Source organism: Rattus rattus, chromosome 6 (genome assembly GCF_011064425.1).
Source record: "Rattus rattus isolate New Zealand chromosome 6, Rrattus_CSIRO_v1, whole genome shotgun sequence".
Classification (NCBI taxonomy): Eukaryota; Metazoa; Chordata; class Mammalia; order Rodentia; family Muridae; genus Rattus; species Rattus rattus.
The window spans coordinates 154,604,810-154,627,296 of NC_046159.1; the positions used below are offsets into that span (position 1 = coordinate 154,604,810).

The 22,487-nt window shown below is 39.6% G+C and overlaps 1 protein-coding gene across 1 annotated transcript in view; it reads right to left on the minus strand.

The window, feature by feature from the left end:
• The window catches only part of LOC116904494 (histone-lysine N-methyltransferase 2C), a 162,713-nt gene that overhangs the window by 134,548 nt on the left and 5,678 nt on the right, over positions 1–22,487 (minus strand). The window contains exon 2 of the mRNA XM_032907291.1: positions 21,474–21,562. Coding sequence (XP_032763182.1) covers positions 21,474–21,562 — 89 coding nt within the window. The remainder of the gene's footprint in view (positions 1–21,473; positions 21,563–22,487) is intronic.

The following is a 22,487-nucleotide window of genomic DNA, read 5'->3' on the forward strand; positions in this document are numbered from 1 at the left end:
TAGATTATGCATCCTAGTCACTTGCCATTCTAAAAGCTAAATTCTTGGACAGCTCTTTGATTCTGCTTCTTTCAAAATTCTTCTCAGGACTCTAAATCCGGAAACTTTATAAATGCTTTTTTTTTGAGAGTTTTACTTTTTAATGTATATGGGTGTTTTGACTGTATGTAGTGTGTGTGTGTGTGTGTGTGTGTGTGTGTACACCAGATACATCCAGTGGCCTTGGAGGTCAGAAGGAGGAGCTAGATAGATCCCTTAGATTATAGATACAGATGGCTGTGATGGGAATCAAACGCAGGCTCTCTGCCAGAGCAACAAGTGTTCTTAACTCCTGAGCTATCTCTCCAACCCCTGTGAAGCTTTTTAAACAATTCTACCCCCAACATCATTTTTCTTTTTAAATAAGATGTCTATTGTCTTTCATGCTTCATCACCAGATTAAAGAGACACTCCTCCTCTACCAATGCTCCTGAGACAATTCCCCATTTTTAAACAATTCGTCGTTTTATAATTGGAAATTTATTTAGACCTTGCTACACAATCCTTGAACAAATGAACCTGTAGACTGTGTCTCTATCAATTTAACCCACCTGATGACTATTTAAATATTATATAAACAGCACTAACCTTTTATCCACCTGTCAAACTATGTTTCACCGTGTTTCATAAAATTGCTCATTCGGATCAAATGAGTCAGGCAAGGTGTCACATGCCTGTAAACCACAGTTCTTGAGAGGACAATCTGTTCTAAGTTACCTTCTAATACACAGCGAGATCCAGGACAGGCTGTACTATATAACCTTAACCAGAACGAAGTGGGGAGGGGGAGCAGAGGAGGGGAGGGGAGGGAAGGGGAGAGGGCAGACAGACACGAATATCTAATAATCTACTGCCTACTCGGTTGGTGTCTTCTGACTCCCAAATGGGAGCCCAGCCTTCCAGCTAAAGAACATAATTATTATCCAAGTCTCAGCACTCCCTCTCCTCTGGGATTAATAACCTTTAAGCCTACATATCCAGCACTAGCTCCATGCCAATATCCCAGATCATCCTTTACAGCACATTACACACGGCCACCCTATGCCATGTCTTAGCATCCTGAAAGAAATTTCACTTGAAACTTCAACTCACACCAGTACTTCAATTTTACTTCACTAATTCTATGAGTATCACCTAAACTCAACATGAATTTTAGGGAAGTATTTGGGAGGGAAAAATGGACACAAATCTAACAAAAGTAGCGACATGAAGCAGTAATAGAATGCTGTGGGTTTTCCTAGCTCAAACAGCACTGTGCCTTTTTAACAATGGAAAAGGAAAACAAAATGGCCATTGTGTATGAGACTTATCAATCAAGGTATCCTGGTTACCCTGCAGACAATTTTGTAAAAAAAAAAAAAAAAAAAAAAAAAAACTTTAGCATTGAGTCAACAAAGTGTGTATTCACATCAAATATAAAGAGACTAAAAATGCAATGGTTACAATGAAATTATACATTTCTGCGTGATAACTTGTTGGGAGCGATGCCTTTGAAGCCCTCCATTATTGATGTTATTATGGTTAGTTAAGTATGACTGGGTTCAGGGAAAATCCCCAGCCAGCTGCAGAAGACTAATACAAATCTGGTGGTCAAGATAAATAATAATATGATAAAGTTCTCCTGCTGACTAATAATATGACAAACCTGTGACCTTTCTGACATCTGTCAACATCAGCCGATTCCCTGACCACACGAATACTGTGTCCTTGGCCTGTGTAAATGTTTCTTACTCCCCCCCCCCTCTGTTACCCCTGTTATGGTATAAAAAGTTATTTATTGGTATAAAAAGTTATTGGCAGTAAAAAGTGAAACATACCAACACAACTAGATGAGGACTGTGAAGACCATGACTGATGAAATATTCCACCCAGCATTTGGTTATCTACAGACTATCCAAAAATATATGTGCTTAAATACCAATTTGTATATTTTATAATGGATAAACCAGATACTAGCCCAACAAAATAGTACAAGCTCATTTAACTCACTTTTTTTACTTTTCATGGGGTCTTAAATGTTCGGTTACATGCAGTCCAATTTGTAAAAGACAGAACTAACAGTTTTCATGTCTGAAACTGGGGGAAGAGAGCATGAAAGATGGCTCAGCTAGTAAAGGGCTGCTAAACAAGAATAAGGCTCAAGTCAGATCTCAAGAATCCCTGGGTATCTATAACCCCATCATCTGGGAAGCAGATATGGAAGGTCCCTGGAGCTCATAGCCAATTAACTGGTGGTCTCCTGACTCAAACTGAATCAATGTGGAAGGTGCCAGGGTAATAGTGCCTGTCTCCAAGCCAATCTGCTCTATAATGAGTTTCAGGACAATCACAGCTACATAGTGAGACTTTCTCAAAAATAAAAAAGTAAGGACCAAGAACGGTGGTGCAAGCTTTAATAAAGCACTTAGGAAGCAAAGGCACATAATCTCTTTGAGCTCAAGGACAGCTTGGTCTGTACAGGAGTCCCAAGACAGCCTGGGCTACACAGTGAAAGTAAGGAAGCAAACAAGCACTCCAATGTTGTGGTCAATCAAATAAAGCACTGGACACCAACCTCCTGTGTATGCCGTTACCTCCTATGGTATAATCTATCAATACGGTATAATCTATAATTATCTGGAAATAATCTTGATGAGGAATTATCTAGATTTGGTTGGCCTGAGGCCATGTGGGTAGGAGATTGTCTTACTTGTTCATGAAGGAAGACCTGTCCATTTTAAGTAGTATCATTCTCTGGAGAGAAGAAAAGGAGCTGAGGTGCTGGAGAGAAGGCTCAGCGGTTAAAGTACTTACTACACCAACACACGGCAACTCAAAACAACCTGTCTAACTCCCATTCCAGGGATTCAACCCCCTCTTTTAACTTCTGGTCCATAAACTTACATGCAGACAAACCATCCGTCCACATAAAATAAAAATAAATGATCTTTAAATATCTCCAAATCATTAATGAAAACTGTATTTCTAAAGAAGGAGAAAGCTGAAAGCAAGCAAACAGGTATACATCCTCTCTGCTCTTGGCTGCGGATAAAATGTGACCAGCTGCTTTGAGTTCTAGCCTTAACTGTCCCAAAAAACAGTAAGTTGGAATTGCAAGTCTTCTTCCCTAAGTCAGCCTTAGTCAGGGTATTTCTATCACAGCAACAGAATGAAGCTAGACGCCTCCCAAATTTAAACCTGGCCTAAATAAACACAATCAGTTCTGCTTGCTCACAAAATTCTCTATAGCCAAAAAGGTGGAGAGGAAAAGGGGGGAGCAAGAAACAGCTCCTAATTAATTTCCTAGCCACTAGGTGGCACATGTGCCATGTAACCAGACTACAGAAGAACCTAATTCCTAGTAAGGAAGCTTCTAAAAGAACTTAAGTTTCTACACTTCACTGGTTTTATGGATGGCATTTAGGGGATAGAGAGAAAAATTAAATCTGACCTCTTTATGTACTTACACATCGTTTCAATCCTTTAACATCTCCACAACTCTTGATTAACCCTAAATAATTAGTTTTAAGACAAGAGAGAGTTTGAGTGAACAGTGGCTTGAAACCTAATCAGCCTCAATAAATAGATATCTTTAACTCAGTCATGGGCTCCCAATAGGGCCATGAGAAGTTACTGAAGTTTGGTTTGCTTCAAAAATCAAATAGATAATGTCTCCTAGAATAAAGCAATCCTTCAATTCAAAAACTATAACGCATGAACGCAAGTGTGAAGATGAAGCTGTTATTTAGCATCAGGGTGCTGCTGTGATCTGGTCCTACAGTCAGGCACTATGTCTGGTGTACTGTCTTGCTCAGATCCCCGTCAGCTTGTCTTCCTCACCTACACTAAACCGCACTACTCGATGAATTGTACCTGTGGCTCTTGATGTAGGAACACAAATTATCTTTAAAAACAGTTTAGGATGCAACAGAAAGAACACTCCTGACTTTGTGCTAAGTTAACATTTCATTTCTTTCTTTTTTTTAAGGTTTTTACTTTTATATATGTAATTACACTGTAGCTGTCTTCAGACACAGAGGGCATCAGATCCCATTACAGATGGTTGTGAGCCACCATGTGGTTGCTGGGAATTGAACTCAGGACCTCTGCAAGAGCAGCCAGTGCTCTTAACTGCTGAGCCATCTCTCCAGTCCAACATTTTACTTCTTTAGACCAACTATTTATAAAAAAAATTACTACTACATAAAATGCACTGTATTCAAATGAAGTGGATACAAAATAAAATCAGGATACCTAGTCTTCATAAAAGAGAAAATGGTAGCAGGAACAGCGTCTGACATGACAGAAGTATGCACATTGAAGCTGGGAATGTAGCTTGGTTACTATAGTATTTGCCTAGCACACAAAGTCTTGTATTTAATCCATAGAACCATACTAAACCAGCCATACCTATCAGCCCAGCACTTAGGAGGAAAAGTGAGTTTGAGCCTGCCCTAAACTTCACAAGGCCTGTCTTTAAAAAGGAAAAAGGAAAAAAGGCTGGGAGTGGGGGCTGGGTGGTTCATGCATGGAGACTGGAGAGATTGCGCAGAGGGTAAAGCAAAAGTGTCAGGTGTTTACAACTACCTGTAGCTCCACCTCTGGGGGATCCAGTGCCCCTGCCATGTGCTGACAAATGTACTCATGTCCACATACTCAAACACAGATGACACAAAAACAGGTAATTGAAAATAAAATGAGTTATATAGTGGGTAATGGTGAACCCCAGTACTCTAAGGCAGAGGCAGGTGGGTCTGTGAGTTAGCGGCAAGTGTGGTTATGCAGTGAGTAGGGAAACTCTGTTTGGAAAAAACAAGCATTTTTTTTTAAATAAGGTAAAATGTAAGCGGGGTTGGGGATTTAGCTCAGTGGTAGAGCGCTTGCCTAGGAAGCGCAAGGTCCTGGGTTCAGTCCCCAGCTCCGAAAAAAAAGAACCAAAAAAAAAAAATGTAAGCATGCACATAGTACAATATGGTTAAATGAAAAAGTCGGCGGTGGAGTTAAGACTAGAAGCCCAGTAAAGCTGTAATGATAAACAAAATTTCACTAACAGTTCTCCACTCCCCACGTTATAAAAAGGAGCAGTCTCTAACAGGACATTCATTTTAAAAACAAGGACCAAAGGGCACAGTCAGCAGTGTGATCATGTTGGCGTAAGTTCAGACGCCCAGTGCCCACAGGAAAAGCCAGGGGCACACCATCTGTGCACCCCGAACAAGGAGAGAAGTTAAAAGTGGATCCCTAGAGAGACTAGACAGTCAACACAGCGAAATGATTCAGCTTCACTAGAGCTAATTAATTAATTAATTAATTAATTAATTTTAAGGAATTCCTTAAGTGGAATGAAGAGCAACTGAAGAAGATACTTGATGTTGCACTTAGATTCCCATATGTACTTTACTGTGCACACAGACTAATACCACACATACATGCACGCACCCTTATAAACACATATCTCCCCACATGACATAAAAAAACAAGTCTCAAAGTTGAGCTTCCGAGCCTGGGTTTGTTCATACACTATGTCAGTGCAGGCTCCCTCTAACTCTATCTCATGAACTTGTTAACAGGATTATTGGGACAACATTCTGAGGAATCATTTTTGTATATAAAAACTAAAATACAGTTTTATTCTTGCTCTTTAAGTACTATCCAGTAAGATTGAGTAGAGAAAACAGCTAAATTAAAGGAAATAAACACTTTCACTTCAACCAGTTACAAAATCGTTTCCTTAAAAAGCAAAAAAACTCTTGAACCAGCTGTAGTGGTACAAACCTCAAACTTCGGAAGTCAAAGCTATTTAACAAGTCTGGGCCTTCCTGGCTTCAACAATAAAATCTGAATGAAGAGTACAAAAATTCACACATATTAGAGCATATCTGACTGTAAATGCCTCATAAAATACACCAGAGTTCAAGCATGTCTGGTCTCACCACACTGCACAGTACAGTATTCCAGTGAATTCTAAAGACTGATTTAATCAGAGGTCCTAGATTTTGGGTAGAAAACAACATATCTTTATTTTTAATAACCTCCAAATTTTAAATTAAAAAAAAATTAAGAATATGAGCTATGAGAAAAAATAGAATCTGAGAAGGCTGCTGCCACTGTCTAGCCTATTTTGGAGAACTAAAAATTTCTTTACAGCACTCACCAATTTAAATCTACATAAAGAAACAGTATCTCAAATGCAAAATGTGAAAGTAAATGTTTTTAAGACCCTTAATCTATAGTTACAGGTTTGCCCAAATTAACCCCTACTACACTGTATTAGATGTGTACGCCTATGTGTTGCATCTGTGTATTTCACACGTGAAATGACTGTCAGCACTGACGCAGAAGCAGAAGGAGCTTTACTACAATAGTATGTTCAAGCTGAACTCAGAAGGGGTTAAGAAGATGGCTCAGTGGATAAAGTGTTTATTTGACAAGGGCTGGAATTTGGTTCCCCAGATCCTTTTAACAGCCAGGTAGTCATGGTCATCACCTGTTATCTCAGCTCTTAGGAGGCAGAAGCTATGAACCAGTCAAGATCAGCGAGCTGCAGATTCAACCTGAACACCCTGCATTAGTAAGTAAAGTGGAAACTGATAGAAGGTGATACATGAAGTCACTTCAGGCTTCCACACACATGCAAACAAGCACACATATAGGCGTGTATGATTACACCACCCCCACACCCCACACACACACAGTCTTGTATTAACACGCAGTCTATAGGAAAACCAGCAAAAAGGGCTATATGATGTGCTAAGAAAAGAAAAAACAAAATGTTCAGTTAAAAGAGCTAGCTGGACAAGATGGGAAAACACTGCAATACGACTAACTGAGAGACTGGGAGAATTGGATCCTTAAATTTGGGCCAACAACTGAGACCTTGCCTCCAAAACCGGGGGAGAGGTGGGGGACCACCCATAAAAGACTGAAAACAGCAGAGGACTGCATCATCTGTTACAGCAAGAATTGCCATGGGTCTACAAAGGTAGCAGAGTAAGGTTGGGAGCCTTAGAATTCTTGCATGTGACTGGAGGTCAGCTACCAACACCAACGCTGACTGACTCACAACCACCAACATAGCCCCGGCTCCAAAGAGGGTGTGATGCACCTGCTGTCTTGTGCACACCTACACAGGCACACACCTACACAGGCACACACACACACCCCTACACAGGCACACACACACACACACACACACACACACACACACACACACACACACACACACACACACACACACACACACACACACACACACACACACACACACACACACACACACACACACACACACAACGCACACACACACACCCACACAGGCACACACCCACACAGGCACACACCCACACAGGCACACACACACCCACACAGGCACACACACACACACAGGCACACACACACACCTACACAGGCACACACCTACACAGGCACACACACACACCCCACACACACACCCACACACACACACACACACACCTACACAGGCACACACACACACACACACACACCTACACAGGCACACACCTACACAGGCACACACACACACCTACACAGGCACACATACACATGATTTAAAATAAAGTTAAATTTTTGAAAGAATAATCACTTTCACCATGTTTAAGGTCGATGCACTGGTTGTCTAGTGGATTAAAAACATGAGCCAACCACATAATGCTAAGAACAAACCTACTCTGAACATGAAACAGGTGTAAATCAATAGTAAATGAGCAAAGAAAGATATCCTATACTCACATTATATTGCTGGTGAAAATGCAAAATGGTACAGAAACTTGACACTACACAGGTATTTACAAAACTAAACAGTTCTGACCATATAATCCAACAATTATGCTATTTAATATTTACCCAAAATGGTTTTAAGATATAGCCACACGGAAAAACAAAAATCTAAAACAAAATAAGGTTGATTGTAGGCCTATCTGGTAAACCTTTGAAATTATTGGTAAGTGGATGATTTAACAGTGGAAGATTATTTAGTAATAGAATTGTCATCAAGCTGTGCATGTAGATAACACATATAAGTCAAGCCAAAGGAGGCAAAGGCAAAAAGAACATCATGAGTTTGAGACCAGTGTAGGCTATGTAATAAGTTACAGGCCAGCCTGGGCTATGGAGTAAACCATTCTAGCAGAAATGATGGGGGTATGGTAAGGTAGGGATAGGGAGGGAGAGAGGGGGAGGGAGGAGAGAGAGAAATAATCATTAAATTGGGAAGACAAGGAGATGAAAATATTATATAAAAGGCAGTTAGTTGGCTGTACGCCATATACTACTGATACAATAAAATTAAAAAAGACTTTAAAATCAAGATGGGAGTGCACAGGAGTTGTAGGGCAGGTAAACCACTCCATGATAAACAGCTAAGGACAATTACGTGCTTGTCAAAAGACCTGCGCATCACAAAAAAAATGTTCAAAATACATTACATGTTCAGCTACTGTTTTATATTACACACACAGATCACTTCAAGTAAGATGGTATAAATAAAGTCACTTGCCACTAAGCATGATATCCTGATTAACCCTGGGACCTACACTACAGAAGAAGAGAACCAACTCCCACAGTTGGCACACAAAAATAAGTAAACGAAAGTTTTAAACACACACACACACACACACACACACACAGGGAGAGAAAGAGAGAGACAGACAGACAGACAGACAGACAGAAACAGAGAGAGAGAGAGCTGCTGCGCATCTACCCTCAGAAATATAATACATATATAAAACAATCTTCTAAACACCACAAATATTAATGAAAGACTAAGACAGTAACAAAGGATATACACGAAATAAAAAACTAACAGTTACAGTAATATACTTTTCCTTGCCATATAACCTCGACTATAAAAACAAGTTCCTCTGATGAAAAGGAATAGATTATCTATTCCTCTCTCTGCTCCCCAAAAAGGTGAAAACCAAATCCATAGACTTTCCTCACTGAAAAGTGAAGGGATCGGAAAAAAGTCATACCAGAGAAACAGAAAAATGAGAGAAGCAGGAGAAACAATACTTTAAAAAACAAACACACATAAAAGGAAAAGAAAAAGGTCGCTATATAATGGAAATAATTCACCAAGGACATACATGAACATGTACACAAGCCTGAAACACTCAATAAAGAAAGCAGTAGGGTAAAAGGAGAAGTAGGTTTCAATCATAGCTGGGAACTTCAATACAATCTGCAACCAAAAATAAAAAATAAAGACAAAAGAATCAACAAACAAATATTACAGGGGACTGGAGGGGCTGGAGAGACTCCTTAGCATGAAAGAGATTGTCCTTCTAGAGGCCTCAGGTTCAATTCTCAGCACCTACATGGTAGGCCACAACTGTCACTCCAGCTCTAGAGGATTCAAAGCCCTCTTCTGGCTACTGGGGACACAAGAGACACATTCAAGTAAAACACCCCTACACATATCTCAAAAAATAAAAATAAACAAGAACTGTGACGGGAGAGTGGGTCTAGAGAGATGCCTCGGGGCCTTATTCTCCGGCATGCACAGCAGATGGTGCACTATCACTGTACGTAACTCCAGCTCCAGGGAATCTAACCAATTCTTGTAACCTCTGCAGGCACTCATACATGTGGCACATGCACACATGTACACACACACACATCCATTCTTTAAAACTCAAAGGTAAATTATGGACATTATGCCACCCAACACCTCTGGAGTACACACACATTCGCTGTCACTAGGATGGCCCATGGACCAAAACAAGCCTCAGAAGACTGAAAAAATTAAGGGTGTAGCATGCATTTTTCTTAGTACAGTGGAAAAAAAGCTTTAAATGAATAAAAAAAGAAAATTTACAAGTTATTTACAGTAAAAATTTAGTGTATTTTTGCAAAAGAGAGGGGGGGGGATTTAGTTTCCTTGAGACAGTAGAGAAAAACCTAGTGGTTTCAGCAGAAGAATTAAAAGAAATGTGTAGCAACCAGTGCCTCTCCATCACCAAAAGAAAAAGTGAGATTAAAAAAAAAAAAATGATGCCACTCATGTTACGAAAAAAAAAGCAGATCAAATCAAACCCCAAGATAGGAAGAAACAAACCCAGACATCAGACCGTAAAATAAGAGACAAGAAAGGGGAGGGGGAGAGGAGGGAAAGGATGGGGGGACCAAAGAGGAGGAAGGAGGAGACTGAGGGGAGGAGGGGGGCAAAGGGAGGGGGGAGGGGAAAAGGACAAGAAGGAGGGAGAGGGGGAGGAGAATTAGGATGACAATGACCACATCTGCATCCACCACCAAGACAGGAAGGGGAGAAGCAAGAGTAGGAATGTTGCTATGGCCGCCAGGTGCAGTGATGTGCAGCTGAGGTAATGGTAAGCACAAGGCTAACCTGATAGACACAGCTAGATTCTATCCAAAAAAGGTATGTGAAAGCAAAAGAAGGGAAGGGAAGGGAAGGGAAGGAAAAGGGAAGGAAAAGGGAAGGGAAGGAAAAGGAAGGAAGGGAAGGGAAGGAAGGGAAGGGAAGGGAAGGAAGGGAAGGGAAGGGAAGGGAAGGAAGGGAAGGGAAGGGAAGGGAAGGAAAGGGAAAAAGGGGGAAAGGAAAGGGAAAGGGAAAGGAAAAGGAAAGGAAGGAAAAGGGAAGGGAAGGAAGGAAAGGAAGGAAAAGGAAGGGAAAGGAAAGGGAAGGAAGGAAAGGAAGGGAAGGAAGGGAAGGAAGAAGGAAGGAAGGAGAAGGGGAAGGGAAGGGGGGGAAGGAAGGGAAGGGAAGGGAAGGAAGGAAAAGGGAAGGAAAAGGGAAGGGAAAGGAAGGAAAGGGAAGGGAAAGGAAAGGGAAGGAGGGAAAGGAAGGAAAGGGAAAGGGAGGGGAAGGGAGGGGAAGGGAAGGGGAAGGGGGGAAGGGGAAGGGGGGGAAGGGGAAGGGGAAGAAGGGGAAGGGGAAGAAGGGAAGGGGGAAGAAGGGGAAGGGGAGGGGGGAAGGAAGGGGAAGGGAAGGGAAGGAAGGGAAGGGAAGGGAAGGGAAGGAGGGAGGGAGGAGGGAGGGAGGGGGAGGAGGGAGGGATCACATAATACAGAAATGAAAACAGATGCATTATATAGTTGACAACAGAAATGACATCACTGAGCACAGCTTCATGTGGGGAAATCTGAACATAGAGTCTGTTAAAACTGAACCATGACAGAATATCACAGCAGACCAATAGTAAGAAATGTTTATCAACCAGACAAAAAAAATTCTATCAAGAAAATGCCTAGAATCAAACTGTTAAAATAAAACAAGTATCAATTCTTTTGAAATTACTTAGAAGTCCTAAAGGGAAGGAATTCTTAAGTTCCTATCAGACTACAATTGCCCTGTTTTTAAAAAGTATGGATGAGACACATTAGCATACAAAGCACTACAGGTCAACATCCCTAAAAAGCACCCATATAAAATTCTCAAAGGTGGGTGAAGGTGGTCCACGCCTTTGATCCACCTAAGGGATACTGTGATCCTTAATATCTACACACCAAAAACAAGGGCACCCAAGTTCATAAAAGTAACCTTGTTTTAGCTTAAATCACATCTTGACCCTCACACAGTGATAATGAGTGCCTTCAGTACCCCATTCTCACCAATACACAGGTCAGAGACAAAAACTAAAGGAAATGTTGCAGGTAACTGACGTTATAAACCAAACTGACATTATAAACTATATTTACAGAACATTTCACCCAAATTCAAAAGAATATACCTTCTTCTTAGCACCTCATAGAACTTCTGCCAAAATTGACCACATACTTGGACACAAAGCAAGTCTCCACAGAGGAAAGCAAACTGAAATAACCCCTGTGCCTCTCTCAACAACACGAATTAACGTGGATGGCAAAAACAGAAAACTTGCAAACTCATGGAAAATGAACAACTCATCACTGAATGGAAAATGGGTTGGGACAGAAGTTAATAACTTTCTAGAATTGAATGAAAAGGAAAGCACAACGTGGCCCAAGTTATGGGACACAATGCAGTGCCTCCATAAAAAGAGACACATCTGTGTGGTATTAGCAATCCAACAGCACATCTGAAAGATCTAGAACAAATAAGAAATAACATCCAAAAGGGAGAGATGGCAAGAAATAATCAAACTCAGGACTGATTCAATAAACTGGAAACAAACAAACAAAAAACTGATATAAAGAATCAATAACCTCCTTCCCCTCTCTCTCTTCTGCTCTTCCTTCTTCCTCTCCTCCTCCCTCCCTCCCTCTCCTCTCTCTCTCTCTCTCTCTCTCTCTCTCTCTCTCTCTCCCTCCCTCTCCTGGCTTGACACGATAAAAAAAAAAAAAAAAGAATCAATAAAACAAAAAGTTGGGTTCTTTGAGAAAACCAGTAAGACCACCCAGCCCCTAGCAAAATTAACTAAAAGGTGGAGAGAGAAGAGCCATGTTATCAAATTAGAGACAAAGGAGGAGACATAATTACAGACACTGAGGAAATCCAGAGACTCATAAGGACATATTTTAAAAACCTGTACGCCAAATTAGAAAACCTACAAAAAAAAAATGGATAATTTTCTCAATATATACCATCCTAACAAATTTGAATATCAGGTAAACAATTGTTTAAACTGCTATAACCTTTAGTGAAATATAAGTAGTAATTGAACCTACCAACCCAGAAAGCATGGGAATGGGTGGCTTCTATCAGTATTTCACAGAAGTTACCCCAATATTTCTCAAATTATTCAACAACAACAAAAATCCTTTTATAAGGACCCAGTAACTGATACCTAAACCACATAAAGAACCAACAAAGAATGAGAATTACAGCCTGATTTTGCTTATAAACATAGATATAAAAATTCTCTATAAAATACTTGCAAACTGAATCCAAGAACACAGCAAAAAGATCATCTACCATGATTAAGTAGGCTTCATCCCAGAGATGCAAGGATGATTAAACATATGCAAATCAATGTATGTACTCACCATGTAAAAATTGACTGAAAAACTCTCCGTACCTTTTAAATCCAGTACTTGAGGTCTTTGCAAGAGAAATAAGACAACTGAAGGAGATCAAAGGGATATAAATAGAATGAAAGAAGTCGGAGTATCTTAAATAACCCTAAAAATTACACCGGGAAACTCCTATAGCTGATAAACACATAAGTAGCAGGATAAAAAACTTAACAAAAATCGGTTGCCTTCCTATATACAAATGACAGAGAAAGAATCAGGGAAATGACACCTTTCACAATAGCTTCAGATTAACTCTAACCAATCAAGTGAAAGATTCGTATAAAAACCTTAAGACACTTTAGAAAGAAATTAATGAAGACATCAGAAAACAGAATATAGGAATATAGATTTTCCATGTTCCCATGTTCATGGATTAGTAGGATTAATAGAGTAAAAGCTATCCTACCAAATCTGCAAATACAATGCAATCTACATTAAAACCCAACACAATTCTTCACAGAACTTGAAGAACAAATTTCAGCTTTAAGAGGAAACACAAAAAAGCCCAGATTAGCTAAAAAAAAGTTCCTGAATAACAGAAGAACAGCAGGAGGTGTCACCATGCCCAATCTCAAACTGCACTACCAAGCTACAGTAGTAAAAACATCCTGGCACCAAAACAGACATGTGATCAATAAAATTTAACTGAAGACCCAGAAAAATAGTGCACATCTATGGACACCTGATTTTTGATAAAGAATCCAGAAAAAAATAAACACTGAAAAAGACAGCATCTGCAACAGATGGTCAAACTAGATGGCTGCATGTAGAAGAATCACACTCATCCACACTCATCACTCTGCATACATGTAGAAGAATCACACTCATCCACACTCATCACTCTGCATACATGTAGAAGAATCACACTCATCCACACTCATCACTCTGCATACATGTAGAAGAGTGCACATAGGTCCACACTTATCACTCTGCACACTTGTAGAAGAGTGCACATAGATCCACACTCATCTCTCTGCACACATGTAGAAGAGTGCACACAGATCCACACTCATCTCTCTGCACACTTGTAGAAGAGTGCACACAGATCCACACTCATCTCTCTGCACACATGTAGAAGAATCACACTCATCCACACTCATCTCTCTGCACACTTGTAGAAGAGTGCACACAGATCCACACTCATCTCTCTGCACACTTGTAGAAGAGTGCATAGATCCACACTCATCTCTCTGCACATATGTAGAAGAGTGCACACAGATCCACACTCATCTCTCTGCACACTTGTAGAAGAGTGCACACAGATCCACACTCATCTCTCTGCACAAAGCTCAGCTCCAGATGGAGCAAAGACTCAACATAAAGCCAGGCACACTGAACCTTATAGAAGAGAAACTCAGCACCCTCTGAACAGAACAATAGCACAGGCACTGAAAGTAACAATTAATAAATGGGACCTCATGAAACTGAAAAGTTTCTGAATGGCAAAGAACACTGTCAACCAGACAAAGTGGCAGCCTACAGGACAGGAAAAGATTTTTTACCAACTCCACATCCAATAGATGCCTAATGTATGCATGTATATATATATATATATATATATATATATATATATATATATATAACTAAAAAACAAAGAAGTATCATGAAAACAAATAACACAATTTTTTAAACAGGGTACAGACAAACAGAATTCTCAAAGGAAAGACTCAAATAGCTGAAAAACACTTAAAGAACTGTTCAACATGCTAGGCCATCAGGGAAATGCAAATCAAAACTACCTCAACACTTCATTTTCTTCCAGTCAGAATAGCTAAGATCAATAAAAACAAAATGATTATCATGCATGTAAATAAGGGCAAACATTCCTCCACTGCTGGCGAGAGTGTGAAGTTGTACAGCCATGAAGAAAATCAGTGTTGTGATTTCTCAAGAATTGATCTGCCTCAAGATCCAGCTCTACCACTCTTAGGTGTACACACAAAGGATGCTGCATGTGACCACAGAGACACTTGCTCAACCTTGTCATTACTGCTCTATTCATAAGAGCCAGAAATTGGTAACAACCTAGATGTCTGTCAATAGAAGAACAGATAAAGAAAATATCAAACATTAACTCAATTGAGTATGACTTGATAGTTTTTATTTAAAAAATGTGATCATAAAGTTCACAGGTAAATTGACTCAGTTAGAAAATAATCATCCTATGTGAAGTAAAACTCAGACCTAGAAAGACAAATATGGTATGCATTCGCATATATGTGGATGTTAAGTCACTGATAAGCAAGTTGCAATATATATAGCCAGAGAGGTTAGGTAGAAAGTAAGGGACTGGGGAAGGGTTAGGTCTCTGCAGAAAAGGGAAATAGAATACATATTTATGGACGGATAGGGAAGAGACTCAACAGGATGATCAAATAAGGAGGGGGAGGGAGGAGGGAGATGCAGAAGAGAAGAAAGGGATAAAGCCAAGAGCTATTTGAGGGATTGTATGAAAACTTAATACATATATTAATCATATACATACACACACATACATACACACAAACATACATGCATACACACAAACATACCTACATACATACATACATACATACATACAGGGCTTTTAAAAAATTACAGGTCCTTAGCTTGCCTTTAATACCACCACTGGGCTGCAGAGGCATGCAAATCTCTGTTAAATCCTGGCCAGACTGAAGCTACACAGTGAGACCCTGTCTCAAAAAAAAAAAAAAAAAAAAAAAAATTTACAAATCCTTTGTGCATATATTACAGCTTCTGGTTTTGTTTTTATGGGATTCCTTTGTGTGCACAAGTGTACAGTGTCTCCACTCTGCATATATATGCATTTCTTTTGCTTTTTCTTGTTTGGCTGTTTTGTCCTATTCCGGTTTGTTTGCTTTTGTTTTACCTTACTGTATTTTGTTTTACTTTGTTATTATTCTTTAGAAGCCTGTTTCTTGAGAGACAGAAAGCTTGTAGACTGGGTATGGAGGTGGGGGTGGGGGATGGGAGAAACTGATAGGAGCAGAGGGATGAGGGAAAATATTGAATGAAAAATCTATTGTACTTTTAAAAAACTATCTACACAGCTCAAAATGATCAGCACATTGAATGGAATTTTCTATCAAAATACAAACGATTTTCTTCAAGGACTAGAATAATGAAAACACATAAGGACAGGACAGGCATGGTGGTGCATGCTTCAATCCGAAGCAGAGTCAGGTAGATCTCCATGATGCTCCCAGTCTGGTACACATAGTGAGCTCTAGGCCACAGGGCTATATATGAGGCCCGGACTCAATAAATAAATGCCTTTCATCTGAAACCAGGGAGGAGCAGATGTGGGGGGGGGGGGGGAGGTAGAGGGATGGAAACGCACAACCTAGAAGAAAGAGAATACCTGACTTTAAAATATACCAGTTAAGTAGGGTGTAATTCAGAACTAGAGAGGGATGGAACTATTACTGTAAATTCTAGGCCAAGCTGAGCTACAAACAGCATCTCCTCACACACAAACATTTACCCCCCCCCAAAAAAGGGGGGGAGGGGTGATGCTAGAAAAGTGGGCATATAATGCAGAATAAATAAAATAGGCCTCTAGTTCTAAACGTGTACAGTTGTGTCAAAGCATTAAATAAAACCCAAAACTTTGCAACTATTAGAAGTGCAGAAGCATCTCATTATCAGAGAAATGAAAACCAAAACCACAAAATGTCATCTCATCCTCCTTTAAATAGCTGTAAAAATAATAGTAAAGACAAAAATGATTAATGGTAAGATTAAAGATTGTCCTCATACGCTGATAGTAAGAATGTAAATTAGTCCAGTCCAGTTAAGGCTGGAGAGATGGTTCCACAATTAAGAACACTGGCCGGGATTGGGGATTTAGCTCAGTGGTAGAGCGCTTGCCTAGCAAGCACAAGGCGCTGGGTTCGGTCCCCAGCTCCGAAAAAAAAAAACAAAAAGAAAGAAAGAAAAAAGAACACAGGCCGCTCTTTTAAAAGACCAGGCTCAATTCCCAGTATCCACAGGGAAGCTTATAACCATCTGTCACCCCAGTTCCAGGGGATCCAACACCCTCTTCTGACCTCTGAGGGCAACAGGCTTATACAAGGTATACTTACATACATGGAGGCAAAACACTCATAAACATAAAATAAAAATAAATAAATCCTGAAAGATTAGTTCTTATAGAAAACCATACACAATGCTCCCAAGACAGACAGACAGACAGACAAAAAGAGGGGGGAGGGGAGGGAAGGGGAGGGGAAGGAAAAGGAAAAGAAGGAAAAGGAAAGAAAGGAAGCCACATGGCAGGACAGTGGTGGTCCATGCCTTTAATCCCAGCACTTGGGAGGCAGAGGCTCTATGACTGGAGGCCGACCTGGTCGACAGAATTAAATCTAGGACAGACAGGATATACAGAGAAACATTTTCTTGAAAAAGTGAGACAGGGAAGGTGGGAGGGTGGGAGTGTGGAAGGGAGGGGAGGGAGGGGACACAACAGCTTTGTGAAGCTGCAGTGTCCAATCAATCCCATATATGTCTATAGTTCTAACACTTAGGAAGCTGACATCAAGGATCACTCGACCCTAAAATGGCAACAAAGCAAAGAAAGCTCTCAAGACAGGAAGGCAACAGGATCACAAGTTTGAGGCCACCCTTAGCTATACAGTGACCTGAAGTGACCTAGACTATAGAATTAGACCCTGTGCCAGAAAAAATATCACTCCTTCTCCAGAAATGTGTGTGGAAATGGATGATAATATTATGTGAACTTGTCAAAAACATAAATGTTCCATCTCATTTTAATATGGAAGCTAATATCAATCTCAAAGAAACATGTTACAATACAATATAACACAATATATTATAATACAACACAACATAACTGAATAGAAGTTACTAGCATCTGGGAAGCACATAAGAGAAGGAGGGAGATGTAGATGAGTAGATAATACATAATACAGAGTTTTAGTCACAGCACTCAAGAGTCTGAGTGTGAGGCTACACAGCAAGTTCCAGACGACTTGGCTACATTGGTAAGACACCTGTCTGAGACAGACAAACAAGCTAGAGCTATTTACAGATAGGCTTCAATGTGTATCAACTCACAATTATAAATGACTATACTAAATACTTATTGTCTCTTCTAATGGCTAATATATTATTAAACAAGACAAAGACTAACAACAGAGTTAGTTCTCATGTGAAGCAATTATGGTATGTCCTACAACCGACAGCTTTCCCTACTACTTTTCTTAGCTAAAAGAACCTGAAGTTTTCAGAGAGTAGTTAAATTTCTATCTAGGGGCAGGAAAGATAAAAGATGGATCTCAGTAATATTCTTCCCAAAGAATAGTGATCACAGGGGCTTTCTGGAAAGGATACTTAAGACACAGGAGTTAAGGCAGAACACAAGGGCAGAGGAACACCCAAGAGCGCATACCCACTAGGCACATGCGAAATTCCTGTTTCCACTAAAATAATAATGAATGAAAACTAAATTTAAATTGAAGACTAGAAGCTTGAGAAGAGAAGATGGTGAATGATATAATGAGTCTCAAGAAATTTCTATATAAATGTAGACTGAGGAAAGGAGTAGTGTTGACTCACTTGAGATCTGAGCTCATCTGAGATCAGCAAGACTGTCTGTTGTCTACAGCCATGATCAGGGGACAGACGTAAAATTTGAGTTTGGTGGAAGAGTTGAAGGTTGTCAAGAAAATGACAGTCGGCATACGTAGTGGTACATGCCTTCAATCCTAGCACTCAGGAGGGAGAGACAGACAGGTAAACCTCTTTAAAAAGAGTTTAAGCCAGAATTGTGAACTCCAGGCTAGCCAGGGTTACATAAGGTTACAAATAAAGGATCACAAAGACTGAGGTACAAACTTGGAGCTAGAAAAGCAGCAAACCCATTCATAAGATCACTGGACTGTGGGTTTCAATGTGTAAAAAACTGTGTGGCATAGATTAAGACAAAAGTGTGGTGGGGAAAAAGGTGGAACCCATGCAAATTTGAAAAGGAGTCACTAATAGTTCCAATAAATGGCACTAGGACAAGGATAATGTGTGAACTCTAGGAATGTATTACTGATAGGAACTGGAGGAGTTTAAAAGAAATCAGGAGTCAAACCTCAAGGTTTTAAAACAGATCATCAAAAATTGCAAAGAGGTGGTGGCACATGCCTCTTACTCTCTGGGTTAGAGACCAGACTGGTCTGCACAGTGAGTTCCAGGACAGCCAAGAGTACACAGTGAAACCCTGTCTGGAAAACAAAACAACAACAAGATTCCAAGGGGAAAAACAGAGTAACACAGAAATGATGCTAGATCGTCACCAAGCAATAAAGAGAATACTGAAGAAGAATGCTGATGGGTACATTGTTTTAAAAAGGAGATTGCTGGACCATACTGTCTTAATTTAAAAAAAAAAATTAAGGTTGAAAAATGTCACTTAGAACAGGAGCTGGACATAGTGGCAAGCACCTTTAATCCCAGCACTTGGGAGGCAGAGGCAAGTGGGTCTCTGTGAGCTGCATCCAAGCCTGGTCTACATAGTGAAAGTTCCAGGACAGCCAGGGCTACACAGTGAGACCCTTTCTTTGGGGGTGAAGGAGTAGGCACCGTGGCTTTAAAGGGGTTCTGAGAAATGATGCAGCAGTTATCAGTATTTATTGCTCTTATAGAGAATCCCAGCTTGGGTCCCCAGTACTCATGTTGGGTAGCTCACAACTGCCTGTAACTCCAGCTCCTGAAAATCCAAAACCTCTTCTGGGTCCCATGTTTACTCCAGCACATACAAACAGATAAAAAAAAAAAATAAATCTATAAAAAATTAATAATAAACTCTAACAGAGGGAAGGAAAGGGGAAAGATATGAATAGGAAAGGAAAGGTGGGAAGGAACATTTTTAAAAGATGAAAAGATCTTGAACTTCCAAACTTCACTTTGTCACTCTAATGAAACACAACAGAAAAGAAAATGGGAACTACAGAGTATATAAAAGCATTCCAAGAACTCTGCACATATTAAGAAGTAAGGTATTTTCTAGAAAATATCTTAAAATGTAAAGCATTATTATGAGAAATTGTTCTGTAAGTTAAGAAGCTTGCTGCCAAGTCTGATGCCCCAGGTCTGATCCCCACAGTCCATATAGTAAGAAAAAACTTCCCCAAGTTGTACACACACACACAATTTTTTTTTTTTTAAAGATAAAGTTAGAGATGGCTCAGTGGTCAAGAGCACTGACTGCTCTTCCAGAGGATCCAAGTTTGATTCCCAGTCACACTGCAGCTCATTTCTACCTACAACTCCAGTACCAGGAAATCTACCACCCTCTTCTGATCTGCTTGGCTACCCTATGTGAACATGGTACACACACATATATGTGCAGGCAAAACATACAAAAAAATATATTTTAGAAATGATGAAGAAACCTTTCAATTTTTTTTCTAAGAAACGTTGATATTCTACATATATCAATATAATATAATGCTCAGGCTGGAGAGATTGCTCAGTGCTTAAGAGCGCTGACTGCTCTTCCAGGGGTCCTGAGTTCAAATCCCAGCAACCACATGGTGGTTCACAACCATCTGTAATGAGATCTGATGCCCTCTTCTGGTGTGTCTGAAGACAGCAACGCTGTACTCAAATACATTAAATAAATAAATATTTTTTAAAAAAAAAGTTAATGTTCATCTTGATGAACAGCACAGAGACCACTGTGAGAAACACAGAGTGCCAGGCTGAATACGCCATGCAGTCACCTTCTACCCAGGCCATGAGCCCCATCACTTATTAAATCACCAACTTGTTCAGATCTTGGACATTAGTTTTAGTATTTTACTTATTCATTCTTGTGGGTACACAATGCACACCAGTATATTTAAGATATCTGAAGGCTGAGCACACAGAAATTTATGGTTTAATCCAGGACTTCATAATACCATTCACTACTAGAACATTTTTCCTCTATATTCATATTAACAAAATCTTTGAACAAATACTTGATGGTTCACAAGTCAGAAATATACTAAAGGCATAAAATGAGTTTTAGAAGGTTGTACTTGTTTTTTGGGTTTTTTTTTTTTTAAGATTTTTTTTAATTTATTTATTGTATATGCATACACTGTCGCTGTCTTCATGCACACCAGAAGAGGGCATTGGATCCCATTACAGATGGTTGTGAGCCACCATGTGGTTGCTGGGAATTGAACTCAGGACCTCTGGAAGAACAGTCGGTGCTCTTAACCACTGAGCCATCTCTCCAGCCTACTTGTTTTAATAAAAGACATTCATATATACAAAATAATTCAAACTAAATAAGGACTCGAGGGGAAAACTGAGAAAGAGACCTTTTACTCAGGAGACATCAAACAATGCAAACAGATGGAAGAGTTACGAGTCTCATATGCTGATAAATGCTAGCAGACACTTCTATATAAATGCTATGTATAGTGCATAAAGAAATACAAATGGTTATGTATTTTGTCAAAATTCCCATTAAGATCCAATACCTGTCTCCACAATATTTTCTGTCTCCGTCGTCTCCAGTCCATCCGTGCTGTCCTCATCTTCCACTGTAGATTTTCCTCTACTTCGAGGCCTACAGCAAAAATAAATAATAAATAAACAAACAAACAAATAAATAAAGCAAAATAAAACGAGCACATAAAGTCAAATACTAAAATTTTTGTTTGAATGTTTTTTGAGACGTTCTCATGTGTAACCCAGGCTGGCTTTGGACTCTAATATTCCTGCTTTATCCTCCTAACTACTGAGGTGTATACATGGACTATCACACTCAGATAAATATTGAATCTTAAAGCTTAAACACCATAAGCACACTTGGAAAATATAGCAAATAAAATTTAAGTTTTCTTTAGCATAATAGCACATTAAGTAATAAAAATATTTTCTTCCTTAAGCCTGAATGAATGTGAGGACAGAGCCAAGATTCCCTCTGTATCCATTTTAGCTTTTATATTTCTAATAAGTTCTTTGCAAAGTTTAGACTTTCAAAAGGTTGCAGTCTACATTTAGTGAAATCTAAAAGTAATGCCTTAAAAGTCCATTTACTAAAAGCTCGTGTAATTGGGACAGCGAGATGATGCAGGGGTAAAGGTGCTTGCCTCCAGCCCTGAGGACCTGAGTCATCTCCTGGGACCCACATGGTGAAAGGAGAGTCAAGCCCTGACAGCACATGCGCACACAGAAGCACAGAAATAAAGCAAATGTAATAAAAAATGAGTAGATTTAAAAGAAAAAGCAAACAAACAAAAAATGGCTTATAAGTGATCAGATCTTTAATTTAAACCTTTAATTCCACCCCTCAGTTAGATCTCTGAGTTTGAGGTCAGCCTGGTCTAGCAAGTTCTAGGGCTTCATAATGTGGCCCAAACTTACTCACTTACTGACTTACTTAATTATTAATTCTATCACTATAATGATAGAAAATAGAAAATAAAAGATGAGAGCAGTCAATACAGCTTAGTAGTAGTGGATTTATCTAACATGTACAAGGCCCTGGG